The sequence below is a fragment of the Ipomoea nil genome, unplaced genomic scaffold (assembly GCF_001879475.1).
Source record: "Ipomoea nil cultivar Tokyo-kokei standard unplaced genomic scaffold, Asagao_1.1 scaffold2403, whole genome shotgun sequence".
Lineage (NCBI taxonomy): Eukaryota > Viridiplantae > Streptophyta > Magnoliopsida > Solanales > Convolvulaceae > Ipomoea > Ipomoea nil.
Window position 1 is genome coordinate 1,934,514 of NW_017618831.1, and position 22,992 is coordinate 1,957,505.

Sequence of the window (22,992 nt, forward strand, 5' to 3'; positions counted from 1 at the left end):
CTCTAGTCACGTGTTATTGTAATTTTATTGATAGAAGAGAAAAAACGTAATAAAAAGTGTGAATATTTTTTCAGGATGAATCAAAACATATCACGTAAATATAAATGAATAATAGAGTGAAATTTGAGAGTATATGTAGTATTATTCGTTTCCATATGATCACTTACTGTACATTGACATGACAAGGATAAAGTAAAGCACCAAGTTGAACTTCCTTGCAATTGTAGCTTGCTTAGTAGTGTGGCCCATTCACATTTTTGGTGTTCCACGCACACACTATGTTAATTATATCTCTTATTTCTTTGTGAGTGTTAAGTGTGTGTGTGTGTATATATATATATATATATATATATATATATATATGTATGTATGTATGTATAGGTTCATAATCATGCAATGTGTGAATCAATCTTAACCTACAAACTTCCAAACTACTGAAGAATTGCATTGCAACTACTACATGATTGCACTGCACCGGATACGATTGCATTGTTAGATTTTAGGAGAAAACTGAGAACCAATCGCAGCCGTGGAATCGTACTACGGCACCTAAACCCTAAAGCCATGAGAGGTTGACCAATCAGTGCAAATATTGTTGGCTTCTTGCACAAAATAGTGTATAAACTATTGATGGGAACCTAGAGCTAGCTAGTTGAGACATATCTTGTGATTTATCTTTTTTCAAGGTTCTGTGAGTGGTGTCTTGATGGTTTTGGACTTAGTATGGTCTGACAAAGCTAGAAAATCTGATGTAAATTTTATAAAAATAAATAAAAAATTAAAAAGTTTGGTTCGTTTAAGTATAGTTTCAAGTTTGAACATTGTGAATGTACTATTATACTAACCACTTTTGGCTTGGAATAGTTTTTAAATTTGATCAAAAGTCAACTTTGAATATAAAAGAAATTACAGGACCCTACACCCTATAATTTTTTATATATAAATGATTGGTAAATACATGGTATAGAAATTGAAGATCATAATTTCAATATGGCATTAATTAATTAGAATTGAGGATAATAATATTAGAATTGAAAAACATATATGTAGAGTAATATAAATAAAAAAAAAAAAAAGTATGTTTTGTGTGTGTGTGTGTATTTATATATATTTATTGAGTGTGGGAGTGGAAGCTAGCATGCATAGGATAAGTATGTGGTTAAGATGTGCTTAGTTAGTGGAAGACAAGAATTAATATGAAACTGTGGTTCAAAGATGATGATGATGATACTAATAATTGTGTTAATATTTATTGAAGATTTGGTCTAATGCCACACCATATTTTTCAGGATTAAGTTTGATGTGTGGATGTAGTCTTTCCCTCAATTATTATCTTCTATTCTATTACCCTTCACTATAGTATGTACTAAGTAAATTTTGCTCCTGTGTAATATATAGCTTGTAAATTAAGACATTGTACGATTTTTAATTTAGTCTTTATTACCTATTTTATCACATTTTTCTTGCATGTTTACTTTTAATGAGTCAAATTAGTTCTTATTTAGATCAAAGAGAAGTAGATAAGCCCGAGTCCTCTCCAACAAATTATTGAAGGGTGCAAAGATTGGTTGTGGAAATTAAAGAGTGGGATATATCGAGCTGTGTCATATATATAGGGAACAAAATCGGGCAAGGAACCTTCTCGCAATGGGATGAGATCCATGAGACCACTGATGACATCAACCAGCAAGTTCTTTCGAAAGATAGATTAAGAGTGCCCAGCCCGAGAAGAGGCTACAAGAGACAACACTAGACTATATATTGAGTTAACCCACTCCCTGCAATGAAAAAATTTGTTCTTATTTTCTTCAACACTAGACTATATATTGGGTTAACCCACTCCCTTTGATGAAAAAATTAACTCTTATTTTCTCAACATTTTCTAAATATAATGATTTTTAACTGATCGACTTTTTATATTTAATAATGCTCTTGATGTAGTTTTTAATATGTAAAATTTATATACTAACATTAAATTAAATACTAAGTATTAGTTTTTGCAAAAAAAATTGATGGAATTACTTTTGGAGTAAAAATACTCATTGACATGACCCGTTAAGATTGGTTAACCATTAACTATGGCCCCCGAAAAAAAAAAACAATAGTAGCCGTCAATTTCATAGGCACATGAATTGTACTTCATATGTAATTTTTATTTTAATTTCTTCCTAAAAAATCATACCCAAAAATCTTTATTAACAGTAAATCATGTTTTTTCTCTCTCCTTCCTCCACCTCACCCAAATCAAAAGCTGCAAATTTTTTTTTTTAAAAAAAAAAAAAAAAAAAAAAAGAGCCAATGGTGTCTGCTCTTATATGTGTTTGATGTTATCCCTGTTGCTATTGGGGTGCATGTGTTATACCCAAGGAATTGAACACAGGATAATACAGTGTAGTCACAACAACTAGACTTTATTTGATGTACTACTTACAATCTACATAGTCCATTCCAAATTTACTGTCGTTTTCATGATGTCTTACTTTAGATGGACATGTATTTTTTTTTTTTTTCCATGCAGACATTATAATAAAACTTTGGACATTTTATGTATTACACTCACTTAATTTAATTTAATTTGCTCCTAATTTAACCACTAAACACTCTTCCCAACTATCCAATTATATCTTCAAATACTGCTTAATTACCACTAAATCTACCTTCTAAAATAACCCCAGCCAGCACTTCCTTAGTTTCACACTCTCTCTCCCATAAAAAAGAAAAATATGTTGTGGCTGCCTTGAAAGGGTGGCCAAGTTAGTAGAACATGATTCTCGTACCAAAAGATCACAAGTTTGATTCTTGCTAACACATTCTTATAGGGTCTTTCTACTGTGGCTACTTTTTCTGTGTGGTTACTTATAAATGACGATACTCTAATCTTTCACATGTTAAAGAAATATTTCATCCACCATACAATGATAAGCATTATCTTGTTATTTTCTTCATCATTAAATTAAAAACAAAAAAGAATAAGCTAAGAAAGAAATTGGTGATGATGATCATTTTGTTAGATATTGCACTTGACTTACTCATGAATTAAAGCATCATATCATCATCATGACAACATTATATTGGTGAATGGTGAGTGGTAAAGGTTGACATTGTGGTATATACCTTGGACTTCTTTATAACATTTCTTGAATTATTGAATTGAGGTCCTCATGCATGTTGTAATCATATGATTATTACAATCTTAAATTTGGATTGTGGGAAGTCAACCCTACCTTGTTGAATTCAACTTCCATCACTAAAGATTGCATATCATATATCCCACTTAGAAATTTAATTTTTTTTTTTCACTATAATCTAATGGAATAAAGCATTGTGTTGAATTGGTTATAATATCTTTGATTTTCATCACTAAAGATTATTTAAAGTTTTAAATGAACTGATGCAATTCAAGCTATATATATATATAGAGGTCACTGTTCAAGTGAGTTTATCCAAACTAGAGATCAATGGTAAGATATGATTCATTATTAACTGTGCAACTGTGATACTGTGCAATTGCAGTTGCACAATTGATAATATGCCAGATTTGATCATTGATTTCTAGTTTTTAATGGCTCAGATCTGTCCATACGGGCTCATGGTAAGGGATGGACTCAGGTCCGTATGGATAGATCTGGATCATTGAATGCTTGAGATCAATGACTTAGATTTCGCCAAGTGTGTAACTGTGCACTTCACTTACACAGTTTGCGATGCAATTAGCAATTGGACCTAGGGCAAGCATTTATAGTTGTTTGATTTATATATAAGAATATACAAAGCAATAAAGATAATCATTCACTCTCTCTTTTGCACAAAAGCTCAATGTGTGTGTGTGTGGATATTAGTTCCCATGAGCCTGCAGTGGAAATCAAGATGTATGACTTGTTCTCCACTTAGAATATATATATATATATATATATATATATATATATATATATATATATATCACCCATAATTTCACTTTTAGTTTCTTAACTTTTTTTATAAATTTTTTTTAATCAAATTCAATTCAAAATACCTATATTATTTTCACCAAACATCACATTACTTCATATGAGATTTTAGACATTTTGGAATAGAATTGGTTGATTTTAAAAAGTTGATATAGTAGACATAGTTGAATTGATGATCAAGTATTAAAAATACAAACGACACAATATATAACTATCAAAAAGATCAAGAGTATGTAAAATTAACTCTTCTATGAATATTGTGCCATCAACTTGAAGACCTAATGCAAACGTGTCAATTAACAATTCAAAAACTGAATCCACTATATATATGATATATCCCATAATAATCCTCCAAAAAAGTAATTCCTTAAAATTTTTAATTTTTACAATATATACCAAATAAACGCATAAATCATTTTTTTACATGTTTAGTTTTTTTTTTTTTTAATCACTTTTCGAATGGTAAGAATATCTACAATCACTATTTGAGAATATATACGGAATAAACTCGTTTTTGTGTAACAGTCACAAACTATAGAAGAGACAAATATTTATTTTCTTTTCATCATACCAAAAGCCTCCACTTGTTATTGGCCTTGAGGATGGCCATTATATATGGAAAAAAAAAAAAAAAAAAAGAACGTTTGTGAAAGCAATTCCAAAAGTGTATACTCTTTGTTGTTATGATTTTTTAATTTCTTTGACTCAATTAAGTTGGGGCATGACAGAGTGTCATCAATGAATTGAAGTATCTTTAATTTTCTTAAAATCATTATCTTCTATATATAACCGACCAAATTACCAATTTGCATCAGACCAACTCATTTACATGCATGCTTGACCTCTCTTACTTATTTATGGGAATATAATAAGTATTTTTTTCCCTCATATATATGAAATAACAATTTCAATCACTCAATTGCTAACATATGTATTATTGTCATTTTTTTTGGTACAAACTAACAGTTTTAGTTCATCTTTTCACGAAGTGATGATTCTAATAGTTTTGATTCCACAATCAGTTAACGAACACTTTAAGGATTTAAAATTATAAATTACAATTTTATCTATGTATATTGACTAACATGCTCTACACATGTAATGTAACATCAACGTAGTTTAACTGTTTACATTGACAATGGACCAAAACCATTACCTTATGAAAAATTAGAGGGTCAATAGTGTTCACACTAACTTATGCTTTTTTGTATAAATTAAATACATGGACTTAAAATACAGGGCAGCCATCAAACAAATACAAGGAATATAATGCTTAGTGCGGTCACAAGTTTGATTCCTGCCAACACCTTTTCGATCGAACCCGTTGTACAAGGCCTTTTTAGTACGATTTACCTTTCATGTGTGATTTGTGAACTATTATATAAAAATGTTATTTACCCAGTGCACACCCTCGAGTAGTGACCGTAGGGTTTCCCTCGATCGCCATCGAACAAAAATACAGGGACATAAAATAATATTTTTCTCTTAATTAACTAATTCCTATATATTTTGCCAAAGAAAGAATGAAACAAAGAAGATGGGATTAGTTGGTAAGTAAGCATGGTTTCTTGTCTCTTTATGTTTTTTGGTTTTGCATATTTAATTTTACCACACATTGACACATAGAGTAGTCTTTATGCTTGGGACTTTGTGTGCAAAGTTTAGTCATTTTTGTGCACCAAACGCTGTTGGCTTAAGGCTTTTTGGTTTCTTGCCAAATTGGTAGACCCAAGATTTTGTTGGACTAAACAAATGACCCATCATCTATTATAATATTTTGAGTGCTTCTGTTCTGTTTATTCTGTCAAACATTATATGATTTGAATGAATAATTAATTATTAATTAATAATCATAATGTTGTTGCATGTCCAAGTGTTTGTTGCTTGTTCGTCACGGATGCCACATTTTCTACTCCGAATGGAACCCATTCGCCTTTAGGTTTTTGTCCTTTGACTGTTGGTTTTGAGTTTTGACAATGTTTGGAGAAACGTTTGAATCATGGCGGCGCGAGGTATTCAGGAAACGATTTGTGTCCGAATGTTTGGTTTACGGAATAAATAGTTAAATTAAATATCATTTATTATTATTGTCGTAACGTGTGTGGTTTTTGATGCGACACCAATCTGGTCAACTAGTTTTCAATCGGTAATTTTGTGATCTTTCCTTGATTATTTTGTTGTGATTTTGGTTTAATTTTGGTATACTCATTTTTCTGAAAAATGAACCAAATATACAAATACAATTTTTTACCGTGCAATCAAACACTGGAAATGAAAATATTTTATGAAGAATGATTCATTTTTTAGAAAAGTTTTTTTTTTTTTTTTTTTTTTTTTTTTGAATCATGTTCCTGCTTTCTAAATTGAACCAAAAGTGTTAATGTAACATCTTCATCACTGCTATGGTCTTCAATTTTATATATCTAGCTAGATTTTCCATTCAACTTTTGCTAAAAAAGAAGAAGAAAAAAAAGAGTAAGGAATCTTATGATTGGCATGGTGACAAATTCAAAAATAGTAAAGATATATTTAGGCAACTAATTCAAAATAGTAAACAATCTAATCAATTTATTGAAAAGATTTACTGTACAGTTGGTATTTTGTATGTTTGCAAAGTTATAATCTTTCACCTATGTATCTTTTGACAAAATACAAAATACAATTTTATAAGGTACACGGTATTATAATTCTCATAGCATTATGCCATTGTAAATTTGTCATAGTTTTATTTAGAAAAAAAAAAATCAAACAATCCATTTATCTAAATTGAGAAAATAGTACAGTTCAATTAGTTCCCTATTTGAAAAAAATCTTATCGGGACCTTTTTTTTTTTATTACAAAGTAACGCCTACACTAAGGCTCAAAACCTATACCTCCCACATAAGGGAACAATCCAATATCAGTGGACCACAAGCCACTTGGTCTTATTAGGACCTTTAAATCAAACAAAACAGTTCAATTGAGTCCAATAAAACTGCAATGTGTATTAAATGAAATTCAACGACAGATCTCACATATTAAGTGTATAATATCAAATGAAACTGTAGTTAAAACAAAATAATATTTTAATTATGAAACTACAATGTATATATATAAAATAAAATTGAATACGTCGTACATACAGAAGTAATTAAGCAGAACGACAAATTATGTTGTGCATCCGTGTGCACCATGCATGGTGCACACGGTTACAAAACGACGTCGTTTTGACTAAATGAACTAAATATCCAGCATGAATGAAAAAAAAAAAAACCAGTTTCGATTTTCGTCTAAATATCCAGAATAATGAACTAAATATCCAAAATGAATGAGCTAAATATCCAGAATGAATGAGCTAAATATCCACAATGAATGAACTAGAAATCCAGAATGAATGAACTAAATATACAGAATGAATGAACTAAATATACAGAATAAATGAGCACAACATAATGTTGTTGACAAAAATCGAAACTATTTTTTTTTTTAGTCAAAACGATGTCGTTTTTGCAATCATGGTACACACAGTTGCACAACATAACGATTGAAGCAGAACTGGTGCCGTTTCTTCCAATTAAAATTTTAAAATTGCGTTGGGCTTTTAGTGATGGACTTTGGAAATTCCTAATTTACCTATGACTTGAATTGGGCCGCCACTTTGTTGAGCGCGAATTTCAAGCTGTTCTGTCGTACCTCGTCCTTCTCTCCTTAAATCGCGGTGCCTGCGATTTTCCTCGCCGGGGACTCGTCGGACGTCAAAGAACCGGAGATAATGGCGTCTTCTTCATTTCGGTCCACATGTAATACTCTGGTAAAAAGGGTCGCCCTTTTTCAGCGGGGCTTCTCCGCAAAACCCTCTTCTTCCTCGTTTTACTCCGCCGGTAGCGGCAGCAGCGCTCGGAGGGAAAAGGACGATGCCGCGGACGGTGAAGAGGATTCCGTTCCGACCGCCGGAATCAGCCGCCCGCTTTCCGAAATACTGAAGGATCTCAACAAGAAAGTGCCCGACTCCCTCATCAGAGTTCGTACTGAAGCTGACGGTTTCCCCATCAAATACATCCCCTGGTTAGTTCCTTTTCTTGTTCTGTATAGAATTTGAAGCATTTTGGATGTATCTTTTGCGATTTTACTCCGTCATATTCGGAAATTTTAAGGTAGATTCGTAACTGCTTTGCTGATGATGATGATGCTGTTTTGTGATTGCCGTGGGAACCTTAAAGGATGATGCTTTTTAGTTAATTTCTGTATGGGTTTTTTGTTGAATGAACCTTAAAGTTAGCTGAAAAGTTTGAGCTTTTTTGAGTAACTAGGAAACTTGTAGCTATTACCCGAAGTTGTGCATTGATAAATCCTGCCTTGCAAAGGACCACAACGAGGTAAACTACTCTAGGTTGCCTATAGTTGATCGACTCAAATCAAGAAGGCTAATAGGCCAGGGAGTTGAACTTGTGCATTGGGTAAACCTTGCTATCCTAGCCGGCAAAGGACCGCATAGAGGTAAACCAGCCTAGGTTAGTTATTGCTGACCAGCTCAAATCAAGAAGGCAAATAGACCGCTCATTCTAGGAGTGAAACTTGTAATCTTGTGGTTACCAAGCCAACATCCTTACCCATTTGGCTCAGCCTAGGTTGCTTATTGCTGATCAGCTCAAACCAAGAAAGTCAATAGACCGCTCATTCTAGGAGTGAAACTTGTAATCTTGTGGTTACCAAGCCAACATCCTTACCCATTTGGCTCAGCCTAGGTTGCTTATTGCTGATCAGCTCAAACCAAGAAAGTCAATAGACCGCTCATTCTAGGAGTGGAACTTGTAATCTTGTGGTTACCAAGCCAATAGCCTTACCAATTTGGCTGGGGTTGACTCCGAAAAGTTTGAGCTTTCTCATTACACAAGCTGGTATAGGTTTGCCACTACGCATTGTCAATACCATAAGATTCTTGCCTTGGTATTAGTCAATTTGTGTATGGAGGATGAACAATCGTGGGCTTTACACAAGTCTTTCCTCTTTGTAATATGAGGTTATGGACCTTCAATTAAGCCATTCATTTGGGCTAGAAATCAGGGATATTTTGCTCGTGGTATCTGCTATCATTCACCTATTGTTACCTGTTACCCTTATTCTTTTATGCATTCAGCAATCTCACTATTATTGTTATTGCTTACGTTTGATTGTCCAGGCATATCGTGAATAGGATCATGAACTTACATGCTCCGGGTATGGCAAGGTTACTTGTGATTATTCCATTATGCAAACTACTTTCTCTTTTTGGTCGGTATAACTTGGTTTTTTGAATCCTTTATCGAGTGTAGAATGGTCTGGCGAGGTCAGAAGCATCACATACTCCGCTGATGGAAAGTCGGTATCAGTTGTCTACAGAGTGACGCTTTATGGAACTGATGCTGAGGTACCTTCTTCGCTTTGCTCTATAGCATGATTACTAGTCCTATTATCGAGCATTTCCTGTCGATATGTTTTGTATAGTGGTTACTATACATACACCGCAAGCTTGAATTGTACTTAAATTCTCGTGCTTTTAGCTCTCTGATTACTGAAAACCTATGAAATATTTTGTCACCGGGGTGCTTTTCAAATGTATGTGTTGTGTTTTATGATTTAGGATAGTTTCTCGAGAGTTTCTTTTGCAATTGAAGCTAGTAAGATCTATGAGGCCTAAGCCATGTATTTGTAAACTTTTTGGCCCGAGTTAGGACTTAAATAAGCATGAAACGGGGTTGGCTTTGTTTCGTTCTTGTGTTGTCCAGATATACCGGGAATCAACGGGCACTGTTTCAGTAGACGAGCCGGGCTTTGGTGATGCTGTGCAGAAGGCAGAGGCAATGGCTTTCCGTCGTGCTTGTGCTCGCCTCGGGCTAGGTCTTCACCTCTATCACGAAGAAATGTCGTAGCTGGACGGGCATCGGGGCGTGTGCCTTCCCAAGCAACAATCCTTGTGTAAAAGTGCATAAATCAAGATTCTTGGTCTTGTAACTGCATTGCTAACCCTAATTTCTTGTTTTACCTTGTTATTAGTGACTAACTCCTATTTAGCTTAATGAAATTTACCTAATGCACAACCTCGTAGTTCTGTCTCAATTAAAAGTTTGAGCTAATAGTTGAACTGCATGTTAATGTTTATATATTATATACTCAATAGTTCGGCATGACTACGACATTTATCGACTTGTGAGTTAAAAGTAACTAAAATAATAAAAGCAAGTTGGGTTCAATTTGAAAGTACAATCTAATATCTAATCTCATCTCTTCTGAAACGTAACCTTCACAAATGATCGAGGAACAGGTGAACTTATTGTATGGATTTCAACTGCACTAGGGCATCCCAAAAACATCCTTATCATTGGCAAGTAACTATGGAACTTCTACATAGACTATTCATGAATCGTAGTCCACACCAAACTTCCCATGAAGTTGTTGAAGGCTCAGTGAAACAAACATGGAACTAATCCATATATGCTACCTAAACCAATAACTAGGCTGGAAAAACGCGTATTTTCGACCCACTATTTTATGCTCGACACAATAATGAAAAGATAAATAGGGGTGTAAACGAGACGAGCCGAGCCCGAGCCTGGGTAGGCTCATGCTCGAGCTCGTTATGATAGCACTGCTCGAGCTCGTTAATGATAGCACTGCTCGAGCTCGTTCGAACTCGTGAACTGATGCTCGAGCTCGGCAATTGTTGAGCTGCTCGAGCTCAAATTCGAGCCTAAACTCGAGCTCGAGTTTAGGCTCGAATTCGAACTTGAGTTTAGGTTCGAATTTGAGCTCAATTTTGATCTCGACCACCATTTTTTGTGGACAATTGAGCTGCGCACGTAGGCTCGACCACCATTTTTTGTGGACAATATAGAAGTTGGAAAAGAAAAGATTACGGTGTTAATTCATAGAAGCTACAAACAATGATTAAGCGGTCATAGTTTCCTTCTTCATCACTTACATTTATTTTTCCTTTTGTCTTTCATTCAATTCAATCAATGTAGATAACGAAAACAATATTTCTTAAAGTATACTACAGTACTATACGCCCAATCATATTTTCATGGCACGTACTATCAACAACGTTGTTTATAATATATAGTTTCCTCTTTAATGTTCCATGTTTGGTTTGTAGCAGTTTCTTCCTCTGGGATTAACAGTGGCTCTAGGACTTCTTCAAAGTGCCAAGGACCTTGTGCTCTCCCATATGGGAGGCTGTGGATTCGAGCCTCAACGAAAGTGATATTGACACTTTGTGCTTCAGTAGGTTGAGAAAGTAGTTATGAACAGATACTGTATTGTAACCGTGTCAATAGTACTAAAGAAAAAAAAAAAGACTTCTTCAAGGTGGCTAGCAACTAGCAATGCAATGGCTCAGAAACGACATCGTTTCACCAGTTTTATAATATTATGAAAATTACAATCTTACCCTCTAACATTATTGCCATATCACCATAAATTTGCATCCTCTAATATTCATTTTATTTGTCATTATTGTATTGACGCATTTATCGTACGTATTGATGATTTCTTATTGGCTTATGATAAGATTAATACATATTTATTTTTTAAAAAAATTATATAGATAATATTTCATAGCGAATAAATATTATGATATAATTTAAATATAAAAAAAAAAAAAACAATTTTCTTATTTGTTTATTTATTTAAAGTTGGAGACAGCTTGCAATGAAGTGTCGGTACACATGTACGTTGCGAGGGCAACATCATTGAGTGTTTTGATTTTAGGAAACCCCCACCCCCCAAAACAAAATTCTTGTATTGTTGTTTTTTACCTCAATTCTACCATGTCTATCACTACCTTCCTATACTATTCATCAAAGTTTTCTCATAATTTAAATTCAAATTGATAGTGCAAATTAAATCGAAGTAAGGATTCGTGTTTACATTAAATGTGTCGAGAGAGAATGAAGAATATATATATATATATATATATATATTGATTTGAGTGTAAATAAGACACTGCAAAACACTAAAGCTCGAATATAAAAGAGATTGAGAAAGATGGTCAAACAGTTTCGATCAAGTAGATGTAGTAATTCAAATCAATTAGTGGGGAAAAAACAAACAAACAAATAAGATGTGAGATATATATGAGAAGTCCAAGAATGTGAGATTCGACTATTCGAGTGCTATATATATAGGATCTCAAGCTATTTATGTTATTACGACACATAACATTGGTGTCCTTTAATTAGTAATGGTGGCTGAATAATCAAGCTTTGTAATAGTACATACAAACAATTGGGTTACCTATAACTCCATATATAAATTAAAATATAATTTAGAAATATCTTCCAAGTTAATATATACTTGTTCCCCACCCCCTTTAAATAATTATCCCATTCTATTATTTTAATCTTCAATAAGTCTTTAAGTTCAATTATTTGAAAATATAAATTAAATATTTAAAGTTTTTAATTTACATTAGTATACATACTTTCAAATATATCACTAAGTAAATACATCTATGTTTAATATTTATAATTTAACATAACCATTTATATAGGACAAATTTTAATTTTGGTCATACACACGGGAGAACAATGAATTGAAATTGCACCTGAAAATTATTGGATTATATATTTGTAATAGAGGGTGGAGTAATAATTAATGTTTAAGCACTCATACAATTGTGTGTAGGTGTGCGTGTGTGTCTATATATATATTGACAATAACTATAGTCGAATTAGTCCAACAATCAACTTGGTAATTATAAAGTTTCAAAATTAATTTCTTGTGGGAGCTTTCTATTAATGATATTCTCGATTTGAGTCAATCAATTATTGATAACTTGCATAATATATATTTAATTTATATAATATAAGATTAATATTTAATTTAATTGTACCCTAAAAAAATAAATTATATAAAGAAGTGGGGGAGAGAGCTAGGCTAGCAAGTGGCAATTTGGCAGTTTGGCATGAATGTAGGTATGGGTACTTTATAATGTACTATGAGAGTTTTTTATTTATTTGTTTTTTTTTTTTCCTTCTATTCATAGGGGTATAATATGATAATGTTAGTGAAAATGTTAAAGCTATGTTTACTTTAATAGTTTAATTTTTAATTTTGTATATTTCACTCTCTATTTTTCAAATTATAGAAATGCACAAGTAAATATATTCTTTATTTTCTCACATTTTCATTAGTTAAAAAAATTTTAAAATTCCGTTAAAAAAATACATAATTCTTAAAAATTTTAAAGAGCTAGAATTGCTCTCGAATATATAACTCAACTAACCCATGACCTTTGGTTTGGCTCTGATACCAAATTAAAGCATGTGCACCATCTCAACTAAAAGCATAAGCTCATAGTTGGATTGCACATTAATGGTTATATGCTCAACAGAAAGATGTATGAAATTTGTCATATTGTGACCATGTTTTGGGTGGGGTGCGGTGGGGTGGGGTGCGGTGGGGGAGGGGAGGGGGGGGGGGGGTCAACCGGGCAGGTGGAGGCATCCCGCATCCGGGAGTCGGGTATAATATTTAAAAAGTTTAAAGAGTAGGGGCCTAAATGCAAAATGTGAAAAGAGAAAGGATCCAATTGAAATTTACCCTTCTTCGATCTATTTATCTGCTGTCATTTGCTTTCTCTGATCTTCCCTCCTGTTTTTCTCCCTCTCTCACACACACACTCTCTCTCTCTTTAAAAAAATCCCTAATTTTGCCTCTCAATTCTATACATCCTCATCCACAGGTAAGTTTATACAGATCTGCAGAAAGAGCAAGCAAATATATATATACACACATACAGAAAGCTGGGCGAGCTATATATATATATATATATAGAGAGAGAGAGAGAGAAGATCTTGATCAGAGAAGAAAAGACAGCGAGCTGAGAATTGAAGATGAGCAACAACATGAATGGGCAGCAGTTCGGAGACACGACATACACCAAGGTTTTTGTGGGCGGGCTGGCATGGGAGACTCAGAAAGAAACCATGGAGAAGTACTTTGAACAGTTCGGTGAAATCTTGGAGGCTGTTGTCATCTCCGATAAGGCCACCGGCAGATCAAAAGGCTATGGCTTTGTATATATCTATATTCTTCTTTCAATTCTGTTTACACTAATCTTTATTATTATTATTTTCCCCGAAAACCATATAATGCTGATTGACACCAATGTCTATTGCCCCAGAGTCACTATCTGAAAGTGTGCTGGGTATCGTGCCTTGTGGTTCTAGAACCAATCTAAGTTGCCCATATAGTCTGCTTCCAGAACGGCAATTAAAACAGTCTGACCAACTTGGTTGGAGTTGTCCCGATACTGTCAATTAACCGATAACGGTGTTGATTGGCGGATTAGGGTTTTCTGATATATATAATTTTGAAGAAAGATTAGAAGGTGTAGTAGATGACAGGGGTGGTTGGTTTGTTTCCATATTAGGTAACGTTTCGTGAGGCAGAAGCAGCCATGAGAGCGTGTGTTGATGCTGCACCAGTGATTGATGGGAGAAGAGCCAACTGCAATCTTGCTTCTTTGGGTGTTCAAAGATCCAAGCCTTCTACACCTAAACATGGTATATATACATACATACTTACATACATATACATAAACATATATATATATAGAATTGAGTTCAAATGAGAACAAATAAAAACGAAAGATTAATTATAGATCAGATATCTATTAGGGTTCATCAATAGTGAAATTTTAATTAAAAAAAAAAACACAAATCAATTTTATAACTATCGCAAATATTTAAATTTGCGATATTTATAAAACTGACCACGTTCATTTTCTCTTTATTTTTCAGCCATCTTCAATTGTTAATTAACTTACACAAATGGATAAACCAGATGAGTCCTCCAAATTCTCATTTCTACCCTCCCTTTTATATATATAATCTTATCCGGCCTAATAGTAGTTGGTCTTTTATTTTCTTCTCTTTGCACATTCTGTAGGATGAAAATGACCATTGAACCCTATTAGGAGTTTCCATAGTGTCAATAGTATACATATATAAAATTAGTATATATATATATATACACACACACACACACTAATTAATACTAAGTATAACAACTTTGAATCATTCTAGTACTAATTTACCTTCTTTTTTGGTTCTAAAGTTTTCTTTAATTTGATTAGTGGATGATCAATTTGGTCATATATAATGTTTGTGCCCCTTGAAAGCAAGCAATTTTCAAATTCTTGATGGAAACATGAATATTCTCCCAATATAGCTAGGGAAATTAAACAAAGTTGAATTCTTTGAAATTTTGAATGGTGTGTGTATATGTATGTATGTATATATGTGTATGTATATGTAGGGTTGAATAATGAGGGAGGGGGTGGGGTGGAGGGTAGTGCCACTTTGAATTAATGGAATTGGTTTCTTTTGCTTTACAACCACCAGCTAGCATGACCATGTGACAAGATATATGTTATAGAAAGGGAAGGCAATGACAGCTCATTTTTGTTTACTCTTTCTCATGTAGTGTGAGAGACTACACACACACACACAACACTTTTGCTTTTGCCAAAATATTCAATAATTCACTCTTTTCTTTCCACAAACACAATCATTGTTCACACACAATACTAATGAATCATTCAATTTAGTAACGGAAAAATCTGTAAGTAAATTACTGAAATCCGTAAGTATTTATTAGTCTGCACATAAATTTCAATAAATATATAATAATGAAATTTGTAAGCGTTTAAACGGTAACTATTTAATTCGTTGCTGAATATGCAGATTACACTTTATTCTCGTGAGTTTATATGCATTTTCTTGTTTAGTATATTAATTTAGGGAGGTTTTAACATGAAATAATAATGTTTGATTTAGCAGGAGGAGGGGGAGGAGGAGTGAGAAATTTTAGGGCAATGAGTGGGTTTCAAGGAGGGTTTGGAGCAACAGCTACAGCCTTTCCTTCTGCAACAACCTTCCCTCATCATTATGCCATCCAACAAGGCCTACCTTATAATCTTTATGGGTATATATACATGTGCATCTCTACTTTACTCCATCTTATCTCTATTTCTATATCATATATAATTATGTTTAGTATATCTAATTGCATTGGTACTAATATTAATAAGATCTGGTACAATAAAAAAAATAGTATGTGTAGTTGTATAATTTTATCATTTTTAAACGAATGACCGTTTTATTAAAGTTTTAAAAAGTTTAAGAATGTATTCACTTGTATGGGGATTTGGGGATCTCGAAATAGCTAGGTGATTGAGTGGGTGGAACATAACTCAATACATTTTAGTTGAATTCGTCGCACTGGGTTTTCTTAGTGCGATATGATTTATCTTTCTTGTATGATTTATAGACTATTACGTAGGAGTTAAATTTATCTAGTGCATACCCTCAGAAGAGAGTAGATGTGATTTTTCTTATCCTTTCCTTCAATCACTCTCTTTTCTTCCCTATTACATTCATGAAACCCCTTATGATGCAATAAACCTTGGTACATTGGTCCACCTTTTACACTATAGACTATAATATACATTAGGAATATCCAATGACTCAGAAATTTTCATACTTCAATCTAACTAGTCAATCTCAATATGGAATTGGTCGGACGATTGACTTGGTAATCACAAGGTTAGATTTTAAATTTGTCTTTATTTAGGAGCTTTTTTTAATTTGTCTTCTCGATTTAAACAATTGTAGACAATTTAAATTGATTTACCTCCTTTTGAAGTTATTTAACCATATTACACATTCAAGTAGCGACTATGAACTTTCCTATAAATTTAAAAAAGAAAAAGAAATTTTCTGACTTGAATATCAAGCTAGCTTAGCTCCTTCACATTCTAATGGCTTTCTTGTTTATATTTCGTTGTCAGGTACTCTTCATATTCTCCAGAATTCACCTACCCCACGGTTTGTACTTTCACTTTGATCTTTGCATAAAGTAGCTCAGAAAAACCCTAGCAACTAACATCATAAAAATCAACTAGTATAATTTTTAACTTATCAATGAACACTGATATAAAAAATATAAAAAATAAAAATAAATAAAGAAAATTTTGTTAAAAGATGTTACAAGTACATCAAACGATCTCATATAAGATCAAGAATTGATTTTGTGTGAGAGAGTTGATTTGATAACTACAATATTTCAAGTTCAACTCTTCATAGAAGCTAGTTTTTTTTATTATAAAGGAAGAAGTTGTCTATTAACATTCTTGATTTAAGTCAATCAAATATGGACAATCTAGACTAGTTTATCTCGTTATGGTCCAATCAAATTTCACTTAAAGCGCACTTTCAGATAACGATTTTGTGTGAGACATATAATACTTTTTATTTAAAATATATAACGATATTTATAGATCTATAAAAAAAAAAGTAATATATTTTAATTAAAAAATATTACATATCTAGATAAGACGATATGAAACAAGAATTATTTTACAATCAATCTTAGTAAAAATTCTCAAATTTTAGTTTCAGTTACCCTAGAAGACATAGGATGCCTTTTCTTCTTCTGTTCTTTTCACGCTTAGAGTTAAGAATCTTTGACTTTTAATAAGGTGCAGTCATCATTTCTCCTATTTTTTGACTGGTCAAAACCAGACTCTTTTACTTTTAAGTCCCTGTGCAATTTGGATAATGCTAAATAAATAAATAATAAAAAGTTAATCCGACCAAATCTTTGTACTATGATGTTGTGTTATCTATTTGTTATGTCTTATAGCACAAGTATCCAAATTTGTTATTACGAAATGTGATTATTTGTTTTTTTTTTTTAAAGAATTAATCCAATTAAAATCTTGTTTAATTATTTGTTTAGGGGTACTATGGTATGTATGGAGGCGCGACGGCAGCACAGTATGCCGCAATGTATGGTACTGGGACCAACGGGATGTTATCTGCTGCGGCGGCGGCGGCCGCCTTTTACCCTTACCTGAATTTTGGCGAAGGAAGTGGTGGAGCCACCACCACCGGCGGCTACACGGCCAGCCAGGCCGCCTACGGGGTCCAGTACCCCCATCACCTGGTTCCGTACTCAGCCGCCATTAACACCACCGCGGGGTTCCCGGCGCAACACTACGCCACCCCCATTTCTCTGGCGGCACACACAACTCCGGTGCAATCAGGTTTGTATCTAACCACTTTACTTACATACGAGTATGAATTAATCTAAAAAAAAATACGGTGATTATTATTAGATCATTTTCATATTTAATCTTGATTATTAATTCTTTTTACACTAAACCCCACGACTTTAAACATTGTTACATTTGATCATTCGATCTAATTTCTGGTTACTAATGATCAATTTTTTAGTTAAAAAATCATAAAAATGACAAATTTATCATTTACAATAAGTTACTTGATTATTATACACTCGTGTTTAATAACATGGGATACAAATTTAATTATCAATGATTAGAAATTAGGCCAAAAGATCAATTGTGACAATGTTGTAAAAGTGTGACAATGTTATCGGATTTGTACGTTCTTGAAAATGCGGTACTAATTGCTTTGACAGTTTGTTTTGCTGTGCCGCAGGCGTGACCGTGGCGGCGGCGCGTGCACCCATTCCTCACCGTTGAAAACATCCATGCCTGCATGCCCCAAGCAAGAATGATCAAAAGAGAGATTCAACCACCGTACCTTTGGCGGTTCTCAGCCTCCTCCTCCTCACCGGAGCGAGTCTCGGATATGGCATCCGATATCTCCACCACTGGAGCCTCGTGTAGGGGCTCCCTCCCCGAATTCGGAGCAAAGTAAACCTCGATCTCCGTCTTCGTCTTCGTCTTTCTCTTGACAGGAAAGGTTCTCTCAAGAGAAAACAGAAGGTGCTAGAAGCTAAGCATATATGCATGTGCATTTACAATCATCGTACCCAACCAAGCTGTCTCAGACGATGAAGCTGTGTTGGTACCATTTTTTTCTTTTTTTTTTTCCTTTGAAACCTTAGCCTCGGAAAGGCTAAGGAAATGTAACCATTTAGGGAATTTAACCCTTTTTGTGGATCATAACTTAGCTTTAGACAAAAACCCTGCACTTTTCAAATCATGATGATCTTCAAAAGACTAGCTCATTGCATGTAGATGAAATTAGGGTTTTGTTATCTGTCTTCACAAGTGAGACATCCCGTCTAACGTGACAGATCGAGAGGAAAAACATAAGTAAATATCCTCGATCGATCTCTAACATGTTCTAAGTCTATTTTAGTATTGTGGTTTTGGAGAAGACCGAAAAAAAAATTGTGTCCTAACATGTTTAGCCATCTCTCTTTAGGGTCAGAGCCATGGCTTTAATGATGTTTTTTTGTTCTTTTTACTACTGTTGTATGTATATTTGGGGACTAGATCTTGGGAGTTTTAGTCCCCTTATTACTAAAGAGCTAATAATATAATTTCTTGATCTGATGAATTCATGGGCATTGGAATCCATTATTAATGGTGATAAGTTACCCTTGGGAGATATTTTGGGGTCTCTTGGGTTAAGTTCACCTAAACGTACTCATCAACCATGGTTAGGACTCAGGTCTTCATCCTCTCAAGCATATGTTATTTTCAGAAGAAACTTATATATTGATCTTATAATTTTGTATTAAGACTGCTTTAGTTTGTATTGTAATTAATGGCTAGCCTAGGAAGAAGATTCATTTCTTGATTGAGAATATGGGCATCGACAACTACTTTATAGTTTTCTTGATAAATTTTGCACATAACATATCATATATGTTATATCTCTAGGGCATTGTAGAGGAGATAAATTAGGAGTTGTGTCCCGTTGAGTAACAATCGTTATGCTGTGCTACCGTGTGCACCATGGTGCACACGGTTGCAAAAATGACGTTGTTTTGACTAAAAACGAGCGTCATACTTTAGAAAAAAAATATCAGTTTCGATTCTCGTCAACAGCATTATGTTGTGCTCATCAATTCTAGATTTTTAGTTCATTCATTCTGGATATTTAGACGGAAATCGAAACTGATTTTTTTTTTCATTCATTCTGAATTTTTAGTTCATTCATTCTGGATATATAGTTCAAATTATGCACGACATAATGTTGTTGCTGGGAATCAAAATTGATTTTTTTTAAGTGGGACGCGCGATTTTAGTTAAAACGACGTCTTTTTGCACACATGGTCCACACGGATGCACAACATAATTTGTCGTTGAGTAGGGACCAAAAGCATACTAGTGCCCACAAGGGATTGTGTTATTATTACCCCTTGTGTTATTATTATTGGCTTTGCACAACTGCAATTCTGAGCTGATAGCTAAATTGCACTCAAAAAAATGGTTAAATAGACCCCTGAACTTTATACGAAAAGTAAATTAAACCCCTCAACTTTTTAAAGTAACAATTAAACACATCAACATGTGATTTTCTTGCATCTAATCCCAATAACGTAACCGTCATTGGTTTTGTGTATCGAAACCCTAATAACCAACTATTATAGGGGAATTGCCAATCATTCGGCCCATATGCACAAAAATCACAAATTAATGTTCCCTAACTGTAAGAGGCACCTTACTCAGACTAATCCCTGTTCGCACCGAGCGACCCAATTAAGGGGCAAAGTGCTAGCCATATTGGTTTTTCCATACATATTAATGTATTTAATTGCTACTTAATTGACTTTTCATATAAAACAAAATAGCATATTTAACCATTTTTCCAAGAAAATGAGATTTCCATCAAGTTGACACTCAATTTTCAAAGCTTATAAAGTTGGCTCAATCATGAAAGAAACATCTCAACCACTTCCTAAGCATCATTTGGAGATTGTAATGAAACAACATGATGCCTAAGTTAATGTTTGTGAAAATGGATGCATATGTAGTGGATTATGTCTGACAACCTAAATGCAAGAAGTGCAGCATCACATCATTCTCATTATTGCAAGCTGAGATTTTTGCACACTTCTAATGCAACATGAAAAGGTGCAAGGCAAAACAAACCAAATTATTGTAAAGGAAGCATTCAAACTTGAGCTGCGATGATCCGATTGCTTTGAGTTCTACCGGGTTCATGTTGTATACAAGCTCACGGTTTCTGTACAAACGAGGTTTATGGTTAATATATGCCGGGCGGGGTGTATATTGTGCTTGATGTAGATGCCAATGCCTCCTTTCCATTCGGTCTTTCATCACAAGAAAATTTCGATGATAGGAAGAGTTCGGGTTTCAACCGAGGCATTTTGTTCCATCGCATACCACGAGCCATATCACGAGGAGGAGGAGACAAACCGCAGCATCAACAGCGAGAACAATCCTAACTAGGCAACACCATTTCTTTTGGAAGTTCGGGTTACTTGCCCTCGTCCTTCCCGACCCAAATTCCTTCGTTAGGGACGCTGGAGAGCCCGATGCACCATAGCTGTTACAATCCCGAGCTCCCGAATCGACTCCCCTAACCTTCTCCGTCGACTTCCTGTGCTCCTCCATCTCGATATCCCTCATAGCAATAGCATGCTCCTTCTTTTTCTTCTTGTCGTAGTACTTGCCCGACTTGCTCAATAGAGGCGCTCTCGTCGAGGAACCGCCTTCTATTTGCCCGTTTGCGTCGGTGAAGGACGAGGCGGAGACGCCGGCGGGCCAGTCGGTGTCGCCGCCCGAGACATGCTCGAGCGAGGTAATTAAATTCCGGATGACGGGAACTAGCTGTTCCTGGACAGAGCTTAGCGAGCTCAGACTCGACATGCTCCTGCTCGAACCCCTCCTCGAAAACTTCTTGAATTCGTGTCTCAGGTTCTGAAGAAACTGAAGAACTCCCGCATTGCCAAGAGCCTCCTCCGCAATCGCGAAATAGACATAGCCATCTTCCATTAGAAAACAAAACGTCCTTTTACCCATCGTCTGGAAATACCATCTGTGGTGGGGAGGCGCCTTCTCTAAGCATAACGCAGCCAAGTTCTCAATCTCGAGCCCTCCATCGTTGTACGTGTATAAAACTCGACCCCCCTTCGATACAGAGCAATAACTAACGCCTTTTTTCGATGAATCCATCTATGAAAAAGATGGATTTCAATCTTCAATCTACAACCAAATCAAATCTCTCAAACCACCAATACACCTCAATCTCCCTAGCACCAAGCCACCAAAACCATATACCTTCAGAATCACAATTTCACAACAATAAAGTTTCGATTTTTGGAGGAAATTTCTTCACCAACAAGTACCTTCAGCATCACAATTTCACAACAATAAAGTTTCAATTTTTTGAGGAAATTTCTTCACCAACAAGTTAAGTACGTTCAGAATCCTCATTTTTTGAAGAAATTTCTTCACCAACAAGTACAGTACTTTCAGAATCACACTACCACAGCAATAAAGTTCCCATTTTTGGAGGAAATTTCTTCAAGCAATCAAGATTTGGGAATAAAAATGGACAAGAAGATCTTCAGATAAAGAGGCAAAGACCATACAGAAAGCTAGCAATTCATCAGAAACAAGCTGGAAAAAATCCCCAAAATACCAAACCAATTCCTCTGCCAAGTACTCAAAATCAAGAATAAAGTCTTTCATAACTCTATCAAGCCTGCTCTTCCCTAATCTTCGAGAACCAACAAACCCATCTGCACAAGATCAGAATGCCCTATCACCATTCCAAATACCAACAGAAATTAAAAAGAACAAGAATTATCAGATTTCTCCAGAGACCCTAAATCAAAGTTTCAGTCTTGGACTAGAATCAAAGCAAAAATCAAAAGATTAAGGCTAAAATCTTTGACCAATCAGCCAGAAAATGTTACCTGTTCAGTTCTCAAACGGTTTGAAGCACACCCAGAGTCCAGAGAGCAGAGAGAGAGAGAGAGAGAGAGAGGAAAATGCGAAAGGAGAGCAAGTGATCAGGTCAACTGGAGGACTTATTAAAGGATGATGATGGATTTATTTATGGTAGATGATGAATTTATGATGAGGATTGCTGCTGACCCAGTTCCAATTGCGAGTCCCAGGCTGTGGAATACGGAAGGAATGCCAGACCGCACCCAAGTACCCACCAAACGCATGCTATCTTTTCTCTCTTTACTGTTACACTGGCTATCTGATTTTAAGAAAAATTCAAACTTTTTTCATTAGGTAGTGTAAGGAAGATGTAAACATTTGTC

At 34.5% G+C, this 22,992-nt stretch overlaps 3 protein-coding genes and 1 long non-coding RNA gene across 9 annotated transcripts; 3 read left to right on the forward strand and 1 right to left on the reverse strand.

Moving 5' to 3' along the window:
* The first annotated feature begins 4,666 nt into the window (after positions 1-4,666).
* LOC109152341 lies at positions 4,667-19,297 on the forward strand. The gene is made up of 3 exons (XR_002049379.1): positions 4,667-4,678; positions 5,119-5,121; positions 19,011-19,297. It is a non-coding gene; the product is annotated as an uncharacterized LOC109152341 (long non-coding RNA).
* LOC109152340 (DNA repair RAD52-like protein 1, mitochondrial) lies at positions 7,586-9,959 on the forward strand. The gene is made up of 4 exons (XM_019299976.1): positions 7,586-7,992; positions 9,107-9,144; positions 9,240-9,334; positions 9,693-9,959. The coding sequence occupies exons 1-4, from the start codon at positions 7,700-7,702 to the stop codon at positions 9,834-9,836; spliced, it is 570 nt and encodes a 189-aa protein (XP_019155521.1). The 5' UTR covers positions 7,586-7,699; the 3' UTR covers positions 9,837-9,959.
* LOC109152336 (RNA-binding protein 24-B-like) lies at positions 13,566-18,967 on the forward strand. 4 transcript variants are annotated; one of them, XM_019299971.1, is made up of 6 exons: positions 13,566-13,982; positions 14,339-14,471; positions 15,747-15,894; positions 16,760-16,796; positions 17,710-18,016; positions 18,412-18,967. In XM_019299971.1, exons 1-6 carry the CDS (start codon positions 13,800-13,802, stop codon positions 18,435-18,437), a joined length of 834 nt encoding a protein of 277 aa, XP_019155516.1. In that variant the 5' UTR covers positions 13,566-13,799; the 3' UTR covers positions 18,438-18,967. The 4 variants fall into 4 exon arrangements, with proteins under 4 accessions (XP_019155516.1, XP_019155513.1, XP_019155514.1 ...); XM_019299968.1 differs by having other exon boundaries at positions 18,432-18,967; XM_019299969.1 differs by having other exon boundaries at positions 15,750-15,894; positions 18,432-18,967.
* A 1,450-nt stretch (positions 19,298-20,747) lies between the features above and the next one.
* LOC109152337 (phytolongin Phyl1.1-like) lies at positions 20,748-22,895 on the reverse strand. 3 transcript variants are annotated; one of them, XM_019299972.1, is made up of 2 exons: positions 22,636-22,895; positions 20,748-22,458 (listed from the first exon to the last, which is right to left on the reverse strand). In XM_019299972.1, the coding sequence occupies exon 2, from the start codon at positions 21,887-21,889 to the stop codon at positions 21,068-21,070; it is 822 nt and encodes a 273-aa protein (XP_019155517.1). In that variant the 5' UTR covers positions 21,890-22,458; positions 22,636-22,895; the 3' UTR covers positions 20,748-21,067. The 3 variants fall into 3 exon arrangements, with proteins under 3 accessions (XP_019155517.1, XP_019155519.1, XP_019155518.1); XM_019299974.1 differs by having other exon boundaries at positions 20,748-22,062; positions 22,636-22,882; XM_019299973.1 differs by having other exon boundaries at positions 20,748-22,478; positions 22,636-22,882.
* Between the last annotated feature and the right edge of the window lie 97 nt (positions 22,896-22,992).

What these genes read in the sequence shown, in the direction of transcription:
- LOC109152340 (XM_019299976.1), top strand. Translation starts at nt 7,700, where the DNA reads ATGGCGTCTTCTTCATTTCGGTCCACATGTAATACTCTGGTAAAAAGG. An exon ending in CCCATCAAATACATCCCCTG is followed by an intron (nt 7,993 to 9,106) that starts GTTAGTTCCTTT and finishes TTGATTGTCCAG; the next exon opens with GCATATCGTGAATAGGATCA. An exon ending in CATGAACTTACATGCTCCGG is followed by an intron (nt 9,145 to 9,239) that starts GTATGGCAAGGT and finishes TATCGAGTGTAG; the next exon opens with AATGGTCTGGCGAGGTCAGA.
- LOC109152336 (XM_019299968.1), top strand. Translation starts at nt 13,800, where the DNA reads ATGAGCAACAACATGAATGGGCAGCAGTTCGGAGACACGACATACACC. An exon ending in GCCTTCTACACCTAAACATG is followed by an intron (nt 14,472 to 15,746) that starts GTATATATACAT and finishes TGTTTGATTTAG; the next exon opens with CAGGAGGAGGGGGAGGAGGA. An exon ending in CTACCTTATAATCTTTATGG is followed by an intron (nt 15,895 to 16,759) that starts GTATATATACAT and finishes TTTCGTTGTCAG; the next exon opens with GTACTCTTCATATTCTCCAG.
- LOC109152337 (XM_019299972.1), bottom strand. Translation starts at nt 21,889, where the DNA reads ATGGATTCATCGAAAAAAGGCGTTAGTTATTGCTCTGTATCGAAGGGG.